This window comes from Heterodontus francisci, chromosome 19 (assembly GCF_036365525.1).
Source record: "Heterodontus francisci isolate sHetFra1 chromosome 19, sHetFra1.hap1, whole genome shotgun sequence".
NCBI lineage: Eukaryota > Metazoa > Chordata > Chondrichthyes > Heterodontiformes > Heterodontidae > Heterodontus > Heterodontus francisci.
Window position 1 is genome coordinate 76,926,260 of NC_090389.1, and position 13,845 is coordinate 76,940,104.

General features: G+C 40.3%; 1 protein-coding gene across 1 annotated transcript in view; it reads left to right on the forward strand.

The window, feature by feature from the left end:
- Positions 1-13,037, forward strand: part of gnai2a (guanine nucleotide binding protein (G protein), alpha inhibiting activity polypeptide 2a) — a 262,645-nt gene extending 249,608 nt beyond the window's left edge. Inside the window, exons 8-9 of the mRNA XM_068052038.1 lie at positions 4,536-4,748; positions 9,526-13,037. Of these exons, the coding sequence (XP_067908139.1) occupies positions 4,536-4,726 (191 nt within the window). The 3' untranslated portion in view covers positions 4,727-4,748; positions 9,526-13,037. The remainder of the gene's footprint in view (positions 1-4,535; positions 4,749-9,525) is intronic.
- Positions 13,038-13,845: the final 808 nt, after the last annotated feature.

Consider the following 13,845-nt stretch of genomic DNA (forward strand, 5'->3'; position numbering starts at 1 on the left):
AACATCAGGAAAGTGGTCTAAAAAATTTAAATTGCTGTCCTGGTATATATTAATGACCTAGACCTTTGGTGTATAGGGCACAACTTCAAACACAAAACTTGGAAACATTGTGAACTGTGAGGAAGATAGTGTGGAACTGCAAAATGACATAGGTTGCTGGAATGGGAGGACAAGTGGCAAATGAAATTTAATGCAGAGAAGTGTGACGTGATTCATTTTGGTAGGAAGAACGCGGAGAGACAATTGAAAATAAAGGGTGCAATTCTAAATGGGGTGTGGGAACAGAGGAACCTGGGGGTATATGTGCATAAGTCATTGAAGGTAGCAGGACAGGTTGAGAGAGCGGTTAATAAAACATACCGCATCCTAGGCTTCATTTAATAGAGTACAAGAGCAAGGAAGTTATGTTAAACTTGTATAGTACACTGGTGCAGCCTCAAATGGAGTATTGTGTCCAGTTCTGAGTACCACACTTTAGGAAAGATACGAAAGCATTGAAAAGAGTGCAGAAAAGGATCATGAGAATGGTTCCAGGGATGAGGGACTTCAGTTATGTCGATAGATTGGAGAAGTTGGGATTGTTTTCCTTGGAGAAGAGAAGGTTGAGAGGAGATTTGATAGAGGCATTCAAAATTATGAGGGGTCTGGACAGGCTAGATAGGGAAAAACTGTTCCCATTAGTGGAGTGCTCGAAAACAAGAGGGAACAGATTTAAGTTAATTGGCAAAAGAAGCAATATCCACATGAGGAATAACATTTTCACGCAGCGAGTGGTTAGGATCTGAAATGCACTGCCTGAGAGTGTGGTGGAGGCAGGTTTGGTTGAGGCATTCAAAAGGAAATTGGATTGTTAATTGAAAAGGAAGAATGTGGAGGGCTACTATGGGGAGAAGGCAGGGGAATGGCACAAGGTAAGCTGCTCTTTCAAAGAGCCAGTGCAGACATGACTGGCTGAACGGCCTCCTTATGTGCTATAAAAATTCTGAGATTCTGTACACAATTCTTCATCCAAGAGCAGGATGGGAAACCTGGTCACAGGCTTTTGCAATTGTCACCACCTTCTTGGCTTCTAGGAGAGTCTCTCCCTTTTTCCAACCACCACCTTCCTCCCAAAAAAATCATAAGGGAATGCGTTTAAATAGGAATGTCATGTGGGTATTGAAAAGTTGCCTGCTCCCAGGTTTTTTCAGTTGTCACCCTTTTATTTCTTGCTAGGAGAATCAATCCTGTTCTCCCACCACCACCTCTCTTCCCACTCCCTCCCAAAAAAATCTCTTCTCAGAATGTGTATTAATGTCGGAATATCATGTGGAAATTGAAAGCTTGGCCTTCATTCAGCTACTGTGCAACATTGATGCACTCTTCATTCTTCTCTTTGAGTATTGTTGCAGTAGACAAAGATGTGATGCTGGTGAACTTTTATAGTTTTCAGAATTGTTCTTTAATATTTGAACTGCTTAATTTATTAAAACAAAAATTCTGCTGACATGAAGATTAACCTGCTGTTTGGTCAACTATCCAGAAAGTGTTTCGACTTGCTCATCTGAATTTCCATTTGCTGCCAACATTTGACTAAAATTGAAAAACAGCTTGTGTCACTGCTCCTGACTGGTATGAAAGTTCAGTCTCTGATTAATCTGATCTGTGCACTTTGCCTCAGGCATTTGAGGCTCAAGATCTGCAAAAGAAAATCAGTTGTGCAAAGAACAAAAAAAGATAGTTATCCATAATTAAGTGCTTAACTCAAGTATCTTCAGAATTGTGTGTGTCTGAGGATGTGGAATGACTTTCTTTCCAGTCCAGACGGACAGCTGCAAGGTATCTTTCTGTTCAGTGTAGCCAATCTGGTACCGCAGTGCCATGTGCACTTTGTTGCGCTGCATAATACTAGCTCCAAGAGCTGACAACTTGCAGAGACAGTACAACAGTTGCCTGTTCTGTGGTCTGATTCTCTCTCATTACTCTCTCTAACAGGAACAGTGTCAGTGTGTTGAGATGTTTTATTGGGTAGGCTAATTTCCTGCCATTGCTCAAGAAATTCTGCCACAGGTTCATCATGTTGGGTACTGCAGTAGGCTCAACTCAAAGTCTGTTTGTTTGCTGTACATTTCATTCCTTCTGTGTCTTAAATCTCCTAAAAGTTGGGTCACAAGATAAATACAACTAAGGGAAGTTATTTGTCCCACTTTAAGGTTCAGTGCCAGTTTTTGTATCGGCCTCCCAATGCTACTTTGCCCCATTTCCACTTCCAGTGCCATTTTTCTGACACTGACCTGAAGCATTCCCAGTGAATTTAGTTGCAGCACTTAAAACCCGTGGAAAAAAAGGGGTTCCTTATGCTGGTGAAACAAGGGTAGATGGCAGCCTTCTATTATTAGCTCTAGCTGATGTCAAATAAGCGCTCTGATGTTGACTGCAGTTGGTAAGTGCAAATGTGCCTTGGGTTGTTCTATCCAAGAGAAGGAACCTGCAATTCCCCTTTACCAGGATCTCTTTACCCAGTTGGATTGTTTGTGAATCAAAGGTCTTCACTTTCATTCTCCATCTGGGGTACCATTTCAGATGATATTGTGTGAAGTAGTTATTGCTTATATCCACCGCTTAAATGCCACATCGATATTTCATCAGTTTTAGTTTATGTGTCCACAACTTATTCGTTTGCTTTGAAGTAGTGTGCTGGCTGTACTTTATCTGCACTGATTAATCTCTCATATTCTGTAAGGTCCCCTCTCAGTCATTCTATTTCAGTTCTTAAGAGCCTAATTGTCTCCAGTTTTTCTCATAGGCTCGTCCCCATCGTCAGGATTGAGTTATTAGCTGTCTTATGTACTGCCAGTACAGTATCATTGTTTTCTCCTTTTTAAAAATTCTTTCATGGGATGTGGGCGTCACCGGCAAGGCCAGCATTTGTTGCCCATCCCTAATTGCCCTTGAGAAGGTTGTGGTGAGCCGCCGCCTTGAACCACTGCAATCCATCTGGTGCGGGTACTCCCACAGTGCTGTTAGGAAGGAAGTTCCAGGATTTTGATCCAGTGACAATGAGGGAATGGCGATATAGTTCCAAGTCAGGATGATGTGTGGCTTGGAGGGGAACTTGCAGGTGCTGGTGTTCCCATGCATCAGCTGCCCTTGTCCTTCTAGGTAGGGGTTGCGGGTTTGGAAGATGCTGTCGAAGGAGCCTTGGTGAGTTGCTACAATGCATCTTCTAATGATGCACACTGCTGCCGCTGTGCGCCGATGGTGCAGGGAGTGAATGTTTCAGTTGGCGGATGGGGTGCTGATTAAGTGGATTTCTTTGTCCTGGATGGTGTCGAGCTTCTTGAGTGTTGTTGGAGCCGCTCTCAAGCTGACTTGCGCCTTGTAGATAATGGACAAGCTTTGGGGAGTCGGGAGGTGAGGTACTCGCCGCAGAATTCCCAGTCTCTGACCTGCTCTTGTAAGCATGATATTTATATGGCTGGTCCAGTTCAGTTTCTGGTCAATGGTAACCCCCAGGGCATTGATAGTGGAGGATTCAGTGATGGTAATGCCATTGAATATCATGGGGAGGTGATTAGATTTTCCCTTGTTGGAGATCGTTATTGCCCGGCGCTTGTGTGGCGCGAAGGTTACTTGCCACTTAGCCCACGCCTGAATGTTGTCCAGGTCTCATTGCATATGGACACTGACTGCTTCAGTGTCTGAGGAGTTGCAAATGGTGCTGAACATTGTGCAATTATCAGTGAACTTACCCACTTCTTACTTTATGATGGAGGGAAGGTCATTGAAGTAGCTGAAGATGGTTGGGCCTAGGACACTACATTAAGGAACTCCTGCAGCGATGTCCTGGGACTGAAATGATTGGCGTCCAACAACATTTACCATCTTCCTTTGTGTTCAGTATGATTCCAACCAGCGGAGAGTTTTCCCCCGATTCCCATTGACTTCAATTTTGCTCGGGCTCCTTGATGCCACACTCTGTTAAATGCTGCCTTTAAATGTCCCCCCCATGAGTTCAGCTCTTCCAAGTTTTAACCAAGGCTGTAATGAGGTCAGGAGCCGAGCGGCCCTCATTTTTGTTAGATTAAAACTGTGCGCAGCACTGCAGTTGTGGTCCTGGGAAGCAGAGGCTGAGCTCTTGATCAGATCACCTGCGAAACTTCGCAGATTGGAGTACTGTGTGTGGTACTGAGAGGATGTTCCAATGTTACATTTCAGGTTTCTAGGTGTGTAGCTGAAACTAGAATGCAGAAATAGAACTGAAATGTAATTGACAAGCTGAAATTTGTTATTTAGATGGATTTCTTTTGTAACGGAGGTTAGCAGCTAGTCCATAGTGAGTAACTGGTTGAATTATTTTCTTCTGAAGCATAAATGTTTGGGAAATGAGACAGTGAATGAAGTCCAAGTCGAAATTGACTTGGTTGTGTTCACAAGGAGAACCAAGCGGTTAGGAGCAAAAGTTAAGGGAACATCTCAGATGAGCTGTTCTTTCCCAGTTATTTCTGGTTTATATGTAAATCACTGATTCTAACCGTGTCTTTCTTTGAATGCAGGGGCAAATGAGTATGATGCAGCTGCGGGCTACATCCAGACCAAATTTGAAGACCTGAATAAACGGAAGGACACCAAGGAGATCTACACACATTTCACCTGTGCCACTGACACAAAGAACGTGCAGTTTGTATTTGATGCAGTCACTGACGTCATCATTAAGAATAACCTGAAGGATTGCGGCCTCTTCTAAGAACGGAAGCGCAAGGATGAAGGTAACCCTCTTGATTTTATACCTGCCAACTCAGGTTGGCCGTCTCACTTTGAGAAAGCTTTTTTTCGAAGAAGAAATACTTAAACAATCTACAATTTACTTCAAAGTCCTTTTGTTCCGTCCAGTTTTTGGTGATACCATCAGGGATTTGGATTGGCTGATATGTGTCCAACAGTGCTACAGAGCTGAATTAACCTGCATGTAGTTGAAATCATACAGAAGGTACCGGAGGTTCATAATTTTAACTAACAGTTCAGCTCCATCACTCTGCTGTGCTCAACAATTAATCCCAGGTTGTTCCTTCACTGTCATTAATTTGCATCATTTAAACAACAAAAAAAGTGAACATTTTCACAGTGAGCAATATGTAAGTTTATGCAAGTTTATTCTGGCTGTTTAAACAGGGTTTTGAGTTGCAACTGCTTGAGACTCAGGGTCATGCAGTAGTTTGATTCTTTTCTTTACTGGACTCATCTGATGCACCTAAACTGGATTATCATGCATTTAAAGATTTTATGAAGTTCTGTGTTGGGATATTTTTGAATATATAATGAATTGGATGCCTAAATTCACTGGCCAGCAAGTGAAGCAGATCTGGCAATCTATCAATGGTGTTGGGTTACTTCTGTCACCTGGGTACCCAATGGATCCTTGTGTACTCCGAGAAACCCTGGCAAAAATACAGGATATTAATTTTTTCACAAAGGAAGGCAATTTCAGTGATTTAAAACTACCTCTTAAAATATAAGCACAAACAGAAAAGGAGTTGGAGAACAAATATAAATTAGAAGTTGAGATATTTGAAGCTGCTGAGTGGGACAGTGTGATTGTATTGGTGTTTATAAAGCTTTAATAATGGGCAGGTAGCATATTGTTTCTGAAGTGGTGGATTGGCACCGTATTATCAATCATGTTTTGTCGTGAATTTGACTTTGTCCGTCAGGGGCTGATGGGTTTTTTTTTGTCCGAGGTGGGGGCTTTGGGGGTGCCGGGTGTTGGTGGGAAGGAGAACTTAAGCATGTGGATTTCCAGTTCAGCCATTGAAAATGAACATGCTCATAAATGGCCTTTTCATGGTATAATGTTGAGGGAAGGGGTGGAGACATAAAGGTTCCTTGGTGCTGGCAACATGTAAAAGCGAGCGTGAACTTCTTTTATTCGTTCATGGGCATCACTGGCAATCCCTAATTGTCCTTGAAATTTTATTCTGCAGTTTGCAGTAGCTACTGTATTATGTAATTACCTGTAACATCCACTTGTCTGGGAGTTAAGCCACAAGTGACTGGAGAAATTCGCTTATTGCAGTGATGCACAGTAATTTGGAGAACCGAAATGCAACATAAGAAAGGATGGGTCTCTTTTCAAGTGCAATTACCTGGTACTTTAAGACTGATATTCTTTTATCTATGGGTATTCAATCTGTAGTTAATTAAGTACTAACGCCAGAGGACCTGACTTTAATACTAGTGAGAAACTCATCAAATTTGGGTTGCCTTGAAATAGACGGAAGTTGCTGTTGGGGCCCCAATGATTGCCAAATTCTTCAGATGTTGAGATAAGTGCTTAACCGATCAAGGGTGTATGTCACTTGTTTCTGAATCGCAGTACATGAGAAACTGTAGGCAATAGAATTGTTTTGCATTCATATAAACCATTAAAAGAAGAAATACATAATGGTGAGGCATTTTCGTTAAACTGTACCCTGGGTAATGATGTAGTGATTCTTGAAGTGTTCTAGCAATGCCTAGTGCACCAACACAATATAGAAATGCCTTTATTATGCACAATTTGCTGACTATACCAAAAATTCAAACAAACAGAAGACTTTATCTGGAGGGTGGTTCATTCTGCAGCAAGTCCCTTTAAGGCTTGGTACTAAACTGAGAATTTTTCAAATGGATTAAACTAATGTGATTTAAATGTGTGAAATTAAGTTCACTGGGGGGAGAAGGCAAATTGTAATGAGGGTCATGGGAGATCGCAGGAGGATATAGATAGGCTAATAGAATGGGCAGATAGGTGGCTGGTGCAGTTCAATGTAGAAAAAAATGAAGCAAGCCAATTTGGAAATAAGAATTAGGGAAGGATGTGCTCCTTAAATAACCGTTTAAATAAATTAGCAGAGCTGAGGGTCTTTTGATGTGCTGCAGAACATGTTATTAAAGTTGGTAGTGGTTTTGTATCTAGTGGCATAGATTACAAAAACAAAAAGCTAATGATGAAATTTTGCAAGACCTTAGTGAGGCAGCAGTTAGGGTATTGTATGCCATGATAGGAAGGGTATGCATTGGAAATGTTCAGCATAGATTCAGTTGAATGAGAGGGACACTTGGATTTTCTCACTGGAACTGAAAAGGTTAAGGGTGATCTGATCGAGGTCTTCGAGATTATGAAAGGATGTGTGAAAATAAGTGAGTGATAGATTGTTGCCACTGGTTGTCAAGACAATAACAAGAGGATATAAATTTATGACAAAGAATTAAAAGGGAAATTAGGCAAAAGAAATTCACACGATGGTTAGAATGTGGAATTCTATGCCACAGACAGCTGTTGAAGTAGACTCCATAACCTTTTTTTAAAAAATGTAATTGTTTGAAAGAGAGGAATGTTAAAGGATATGGGGAAGAGAGAGTGAGCAGGATAATTTGATTTTAGGTGGCTTAAAAAAAAGCACAGACTCGATAGGCCAATTTACCTATTTCTGTGCTGTAATATTTTAATTCACTTCTATGATTTCAGAAATTAAAAAGAAGATTTTGCTGTCAGAAGTAAAATAATTGTTACCTGCATGTAGATCCACGTACACTGCTGTGAATATTATTAACCTTGAATCTTAAATTACAAGCATAACAACTGAGTGGATGGGGCAAAGGAGGTTTTTAATTTTGGAGAAAATGTCTGCCCTTGATAAATTTTGGGAAAGAAGGAACCCTTCATAGGGATAATGATGTGGGCACGGGTTGTCAGTCAAAAGAATCTTAATGCCAATCCAGTGCTCAGTTGATCTGTAACGAGAGGAAGATCCCAGGTTTGTTCCCAAATGTGCCAATTTAGCTGACTTCTGCCAGAGCATCAATAGGGAAATGACATGAGGTATCAGTACCTCTGACATAAAGGAGGGGAAATCAGTCACGGTCTGATTCTGGATCACTACCCTGAATTGTAGTCTTTGTAGCTCAGTCAATTTAGTTGAAATCACTTTTGGTATGCAGTTGCTGCTTAATGTAGAATTTTTTGGCGGAAATTATAAATACTGCCAGCAAAAATTGAATCCAATCATTGCAACAACCTGCGTAAAGCTGCAACTGTGCAAATTAATCTTTGTTTTCCCACTATTTGCATGTGTTTGTGTTGATAGCTTCTAGTTATTTTATATCTGTACCAAATATTCCTGAAGAACTTTGAACTCCATTTAATCCTGAGAAGTGTGAGGTGATGCATTTTGGGAGGACTAACAAGGCAAGGGAATATACAATGGATGGTAGGACCCTAGGAAGTACAGAAGGTCAGAGGGACCTTGGTGTACTTGTCCATAGATCACTGAAGGCAATAGTACAGGTAGATAAGGTGGTTAGGAAGACAAATGGGATACTTGCCTTTATTAGCCGAGGCATAGAATATAAGAGCAGGGAGATTATGATGGAGCTGTATAAAATGCTAGTTAGGCTACAGCTGGAGTACTGTGTACAGTTCTGGGTACCACACTATAGAAAGGATGTGATTGCACTGGAGGGGGTGCACAGGAGATTCGCCAGGATGTTGCCTGGGCTGGAGCATTTCAGCTGTGAAAGACTAAATAGGCTAGAGTTGTTTTCCTTGGAGCAGAGAGGGCTGAGGGGAGACATGATTGGGGGAGACAGAATTATGAGGGGCATTGATAGATTAGATAGGAAGAAATTTTTTCCCTTAGCGGAGGGGTCAATAACCAGGGGGCATAGATTTTTAAGGTAAAGAGCAGGAGGTTTAGAGGGGATTTGAGGAAAACAAATTTCACCCAGAGGGTGGTTGGAATCTGGAACGCACTGCCTGAAGCAGTGGTAGAGGCAGGAACCATCACAACATTTAAGAAGTATTTAGATGAGCATTTGAAACGCCATAGCATGCAAGGCTATGGGCCATGTGCTGGAAAATGGGATTAGAATAGGTAGGTGCTTGATGGCCGGCACAGACACGATGGGCCGAAGGGCCTGTTTCTGTGCTTTATGACTCTATGACTTGTCATTTTAGCAGTAAGTAATCTCAACATTGATCTAATTTGAATGGTGTTATATCTTAAAACCTGAGATGTTAAACACACTTCAAAATGCAGCATCCCCTGTAGTAAAGTTCTTATTTCCTACTGTTAGCTATTTTTATTCTTACCCCAATGAAGGAAATCCCATGGTTTCAGAAGCAGTGATGCATAACCATATGATTTGGCACAGTGACATTGGGATTTATTTTACTGACTGATGAAAGGGGATATTAAATTTTCTATGGACGATATTGTGAAGGTATTTGTACTGTTACTCCGTACAGCATGCATCCTGCTTTAAACTTGTCTGTAGCACAAAACAGCTGTGGTCCATTTCTGTATGTCTCAATTCTCAGGAAGACGCACTTTTCATCCTGTGGGGCCATAAAGCTTGAATCCAATAATTTCCACATTCTTTGATTTGCTGTGTAATAATACTTCCACAGGAGTAACAAATAAAACTACACACTTATGCCAGGGTATATTATGTATACAATAAGACAGCTGTGCAGCTCTTTGAATTACTCTTTCTCTTCTGTTTCAGAGTTACTTGAACTGCTCAGTGCGGAGGATCCCACAGGAAGGACTGCACCAATAAAATCAGCTTTCTGCTTTTAACTGCTTTTTACAAGAGACTTAAGACCATCAATGCATTGCCAACTTTCCCAATCTTTTTATCCCCTGATGATGCCGAATTTTTACTATTTAATTAATTTTATTTTTTATGACGTTGCCTTGTTTTGGAGGATTGCAGACGTCCTTCAGCTGAGTTAGCAAGTGCTTTGCTAGTGTTAGCAGAACTCTCCATTTTATGGTTATGTCGGGCATGGATGCCTTTTTTTAAAAGTGTGTTTTGCTTGCTCAGAGCATGTAAGAAGTTATAAGTGTGATCCCCTTCCAAACAAAAACACAACAGCTTAGCAAAAACTGGTCATTGCACCAATCTGCTGGTTTCCCTGCTGGCAAAACAAAAGTTGTTCCTTTGTGTGTGAGAGTGAGTGAGTTTGTCAGCCGAGTTGCACGTAAAACGTAGATGTCTCCTATTCTTTATATTTGCACAACCAGCAGACATTCCTAAAGGATTTTAATAGTTTTTTAAAAATTGCTTGAAAAGGCTTTATTGGCTATTAAGCTGCAAATTCATTTAACATATTTAAAATGTAAGTCATCGACAATGTACTGATATGAATTTTGCTGCAGTATGTTTTGTGCCTTGAATATAACTTTGTTTACAGCTGTAACTGAGTTCTGCTTTAATTTTAATGCTAAGTTTTCTTTCCCCTTAATTTCTGATGGGAATGGTTATTTTTGGCACGTCCAAGCAAGAGATACTATATTTGTGGAGAGGACCAGCTTGACAGTAGTCTATTCACTTTACTCAAAAGGGGACCTTCTGTTCAAAATTATGTTACTGTTTGCAGCATTAACTCTTCAAGTACTAACTGGGATTTTGCCACACCTACTGGGTCTGAATTGTAAATCCACTAGGATTTCTTCTATATGTTTTTTAGACCCCCCCCCCCCCAAAAAAAAGTGTTCCTCCCCATCTCCACCAGTACCCACTTACATCCATCTCCCAAATGGATAGTCAGTCAACCTATTCCTTAGCTACTGTCCATGCAATAGAATGGTTAGAGCACCCATTCGACATCCATTCATACTCATTTATCTGGCTGCTTTTCTGTTGTATTAGTGTCCTTGTAGCCCCCACAAACCTGTTTTCCAATTCACGTTGTAGAGTGGACTTCTGAAAAATTTTAAGGAAGCTTAAATCCAACGAGGACAAATTAATGTAATTGGTGTAATACCTCTCTGCTCCCTGCACCAATCTTAACCTGTCTTGACCTGCACCGCCCCATTCTCTTCTCCCCCCCCCCTCCCCCCCCCCCCCCCACCCCCCTCCTCTACTGTAGATGAAATTGGTGGCTTCAGTTTAGCATGAGGCAATTGGTCAGAGAACTGAACAGAGCAACCAGACTGAAGGCAGGTGGGTTTGGATGGCACCTAACACTATAAACATCAACTAAGAATCACACATTTCTGCCATCTGGCCAGTGCTCAACCATTATCTGGACCTTCATTTGTGAATTACTAAAGAAAGCTTCTCACTAATGTTCTCTTCTGCAGATAAAAATTTTCATCCAAGCAGTAAGCACTAGATACACGTACCTGTGACATTCAAAGCATGCAGGTGTGTATCCTGCAGAGCAAAATCTGTATCACTCGCAGAGCACTAGCAAATCAAGAACTGCTTCTAGCCACAGTACTGATTAGTCTTGTTTGTATTGCTAACGGTAGTAATTTAGTTTGTGATGTTTGCTGAAACTTGGACTTAAAGGGACACCTCAGTGCATATAATTAATTTCTGTTTATCTGGTGTCTGACACTGAACCCACAAATATTTCAAGCTCTATTCATACACCTTTCATGTTTAATTAAACATTTTTCTAGTTTTCTGCACACCTGTTCATCAGAGCCAGTTTAGGGTCAAGTAATTGGAAATGCACTAAAATATCAACCAACCAGAGAAGAAGAGGCTTACATATAATGTGGTGATACCCAGTGCCTGAAAAGTTGAAGTTCACTAGCCATTTATTTTCCATTTGAGTGTCTTATCTGTTTCATTTAGCAGCTAGCTGTGCTCTCTTTGCTTAGAACAGGTAGCGTAATTAAAAATACTTGGACTGAGGAGATCATCAGGATTGATGCAGCAGATTGATAAGTGCTTTAACAGTCTTCTGTGGGCTTTTTTTTTTACGAAGCTTTCTTTGTAACAGCTAAATTCCATTCCATTTCATGTACACCATTTTTAAAAATGCGATGCATGTTGTAAGTTGTGAGCACTAGTGGTGGGCTTTCGAGTTTCAGCTTTCTCTGTGCAAAGAGCTTTGACTATTTATATTCCTTCAAATCATCAATTACAAATGGACGTTAAGTGTATGACTTTTGTAAATTTAGAAGAGGGATTTGTCTTGGTTGCACTTGGATGTAATTAAGGTTTCTAGATTTTAAAAGATTCCAGTTTATTCTGTGTCTTGTGTAACTCTGTAAAATTATGTTTTATGTACAGTAATCCATTTAAGCACAAAGTTGAGACAGGTTGATAAATTTTTAAGAAACCTGGCATGAACCCCTGACATGGCAGCACTTTTAACATTCCGGATATTAACCAAATGTTTCCTTTTTGCTTTGTTGGAAACCTAAATTTCAAAGTTTAAATCAGATTATACACCACCTTTTAAATCTAATTGGTAAATGATTTCTTGCCTTTGTCAACAACTGTTCAATAAGATGATGCAGTTTGAGCAGCTAATACATGGAGCATGAATAAGGTCGAACCCTGGTATCAGTACAATAATCTCTGGGTGGGGGGGGGAAAACATGAACTTTGAGAGACTGACGCATGCGTATCCAGGATGTTCCAGACTCTTTTGAATGCTGTAACTTTAGTTAAGTGATGTAGTTATGAAAGGTAATTTGAATTGGGTGATTTTATTCCAACAACAAGAAAAAAAAAAGTTGCCTAGAAATGTGCAGTTCTTTAATTTACTGAAAAATCTCTTAAAGCTCTTTGTGGCCTTTCTGTATTTAATTTTTGTGTTTTTGTTTTAACAAGTCATTCTTAAACTTGCATTATAAGGTAGATTCAACAGAACTGTTCATAGATAGGGAGGAGCTAATTATAGCAACTTTGTATTCTGAGAATTAAAAAGTTCTAAATATATGAAGGAAGGTTCAAAACATTTAATAAAATATTTTAATTTCTTTAGTCCAAGCTCTTTCTGATATCGGTGTTTGTTCAGATGATATGCAACCAGTTTTCCTCAGAGTAAAGTTAACCTTTTTTTGAGGGGAGGGGGGTGTGGGGGAGGGGGGGGTTTGCTATCTGACAATATTTGACTAGTTTTGGTCATCACTTATATTACTTACACACCCACATCTCTCTTCAGTTTGTAATGAGGCCAGATGCATTGCAACCATGTATGTTTCTTACAATATGTTACCTGGTGTAAAAACAAATAAAAGACCAAATTAATAAAATACTTTTTAGTAGGACCCCAGTGACTTGGTCTTGATTGATGTTGCTGTTTCACCAAACCTCTTCTCTTTTAAGAATAGTCTTAAGTTGGCCACGCCATGCCAAGTGCTATTTCTCAATCTGAGAGGTAACCGCCAGTGCCATTCTTTCTGACTCCTTGGGCATTTTCCAAGAATGGCCCAAACTTATCCTGTACCTTAAGCAAAAAAGGTAGAAAAAATGCTTCAGCATTGATGTATATGAACACACTTCACTGGAGCATTATTTTAAAAATATAGTGATACCCATGTGTATTAAGCTTCAGGTTTTGCGCGTTCTGTTGATTCTTTAAGTATGATTTAGCTTGAGATTCCATCTAGAATTTGGGTTTTGGGACTGCATAAATGGTTCAAATCTGAAAAACGCATCTCAATGTTTAAGCTACTATAAGAGGCTGTTGACTTTGGTCAGGGAGCCAATCTGTTTCAATGGCACTTGTTAAGGTCACCTGTATATATCTTGGACAAAAAGGATATTGGACTCTTGAACAACTTGATCTGTGCTTGAGCTGAAGCTCCTGCTCTGGTGCTGAAGATCTTGAAACAACTAACTGAGATTTTCTGGAGCAACAACGCAGGTTATGTCTTTGGTTTCTTCTGAAACCTTTTTTCTAGCTAAGTGTTGAATTGGGCCAGTGCTAGTCCACTCTGAGGAAATAGTTTCTCCGTATCTACTCTTTAAAATCTGCTCTGTGCCCCCTTCAAGGCCAATATATCATTGCTGAGGTTTAATGCACAAAAGTGACTGCAGTAGTCCAGGTGGGGTCTGACCAAGGCATCGCTTCCT